At 37.7% G+C, this 1663-nt stretch overlaps 1 protein-coding gene across 1 annotated transcript in view; it reads right to left on the bottom strand.

The window, feature by feature from the left end:
• The window catches only part of LOC107689083 (gamma-glutamyltransferase 5-like), a 17548-nt gene that overhangs the window by 12597 nt on the left and 3288 nt on the right, over positions 1 to 1663 (bottom strand). Inside the window, exon 2 of the mRNA XM_016486990.1 lies at positions 77 to 204. Within this exon, the coding sequence (XP_016342476.1) occupies positions 77 to 204 (128 nt within the window). The remainder of the gene's footprint in view (positions 1 to 76; positions 205 to 1663) is intronic.

Below are 1663 nucleotides of genomic sequence, written 5' to 3'. Positions count from 1 at the left end.
AATATAACAGAGTGAAAAATTGAAGGGGGTCTGAATACTTTCCGTACCCACTGTATATATATATACATAGTCATACCTGTTTTGTCCATAATGGTAAAGATGGCCCCTCCACCCAAACCCATGCTCTGTGGGTTGACCAAACTAGTGCAGAGCAGAGCTGCAATGGCTGCGTCCACCGCTGAGCCCCCCTCAAGCAGCATGTTCCTGCCAACAGAAGACATGTCTCATAAATTTAGCATTGGGTTACAACTAGTGCAATATTCGGTATACATAAAGTTCAAATGGCTAAATCTGCAAACTGCAATAAGGAAAATTATAAGATGTATTTTTAATGAGGATTAAATTCTGTTCAACAAATAGACGACAATTCAAGTTATAATTTTTAGCATTAAAGCATTTAGCATATTTCAGTAATGAGAGTATAAGAGAAAATGACCTTCAATGTAAAAATGCAAACTCGTGTCAATATGAAAAATGAGAATCTTGAGGCAAGTCTGAGCTAGAGGAGAAGTGATATCCGAGAGCTCATTGAACCTTAAGGAGTTCCAGCCTTCACACACACACACACACACACACGAAAATTCTTGCTTTCTAGAAGATCAGTTTTTGCACTCTCATTTTTTTAACACTATATGGGTGGTTGTGTCTCTGCACGCAGCTGTGATTTTGGAATAATAGGGTAATACACCACAAAGGATGATCTCAAATGTCTGATTTTGCAGGATGTCCTGAACTGATAAAAGGAAATGTGAGATCCTTTAAAGGCAGGGATGGAATAAATCAAACATCTGAAACGTAAGAAACTTCTTATAGAATGCCACAGTCTTTATATCAGTGTTAAGTGATACGACAATAACCATCAATCACATAATGATGTATCACTCATATTCATGATAATGAATAGTCCTTGAAAGCATATTATCAGATTGTGACGGTATGTGCATTTATGAAGTCAACAATGCTGTTAAGATGACATTTCAGTTATTGTTAAATCTGAAAGTTGAGATTAAAGATTAGATCAGTGTTACAGTGTCAAGCGGTAATATTATATAGCTACTTTTACAACACAAAAGTCAAGAATGGAAATTCCCACAGGAAAAACATCACAAAGTTCCCTTTAAAGGGGTCATATGATTTTGCTAAAAATAACATTTTGTGTATTTGGTGTAATGAAATGTGTTTATGCAGTTTAAGGTTAAAAAAACACATTATTTTCCACATACTGTACATTATTGTCTCTCCTCTATGCCCCGCCTTTCTGAAACGCGTCGATTTTTACAAAGCTCATCAGTCTGAAAAGCGAGGTGTGCTCTGATTGGCCAGCTATCCAGTGCGTTGTGATTGGCCGAATACCTCAAGTGTGTGACGGAAATGTTACGCCCCTTGCCATATTGTGATGCCTTGTCCCAGCCGGAGCGACGAGACAAAAACATTAAAACCCATTATAAACGAGGCATTTGTTGCATCCAGTGGGGACATAATTATGGTTTGTAATGACTTAAATGGTCTTTTTACGTGTTGCATTGCATTGCGCCGCGTAAACATAAAACCATGTCTGCATTTGTGATCGGAGAAACGACCAACAAGCGCTACTCTACACTGCTCAAAACTCGCGTTTGAATCGTCAGTGGCAAATTCTTTAAATATAAAAAACGTACTTACA

The sequence above is a fragment of the Sinocyclocheilus anshuiensis genome, unplaced genomic scaffold, assembly GCF_001515605.1.
Source record: "Sinocyclocheilus anshuiensis isolate Anshui unplaced genomic scaffold, SAMN03320099.WGS_v1.1 scaffold393, whole genome shotgun sequence".
Taxonomy (NCBI): Eukaryota; Metazoa; Chordata; class Actinopteri; order Cypriniformes; family Cyprinidae; genus Sinocyclocheilus; species Sinocyclocheilus anshuiensis.
This window is presented reverse-complemented; position numbering and strand designations above follow the sequence as displayed.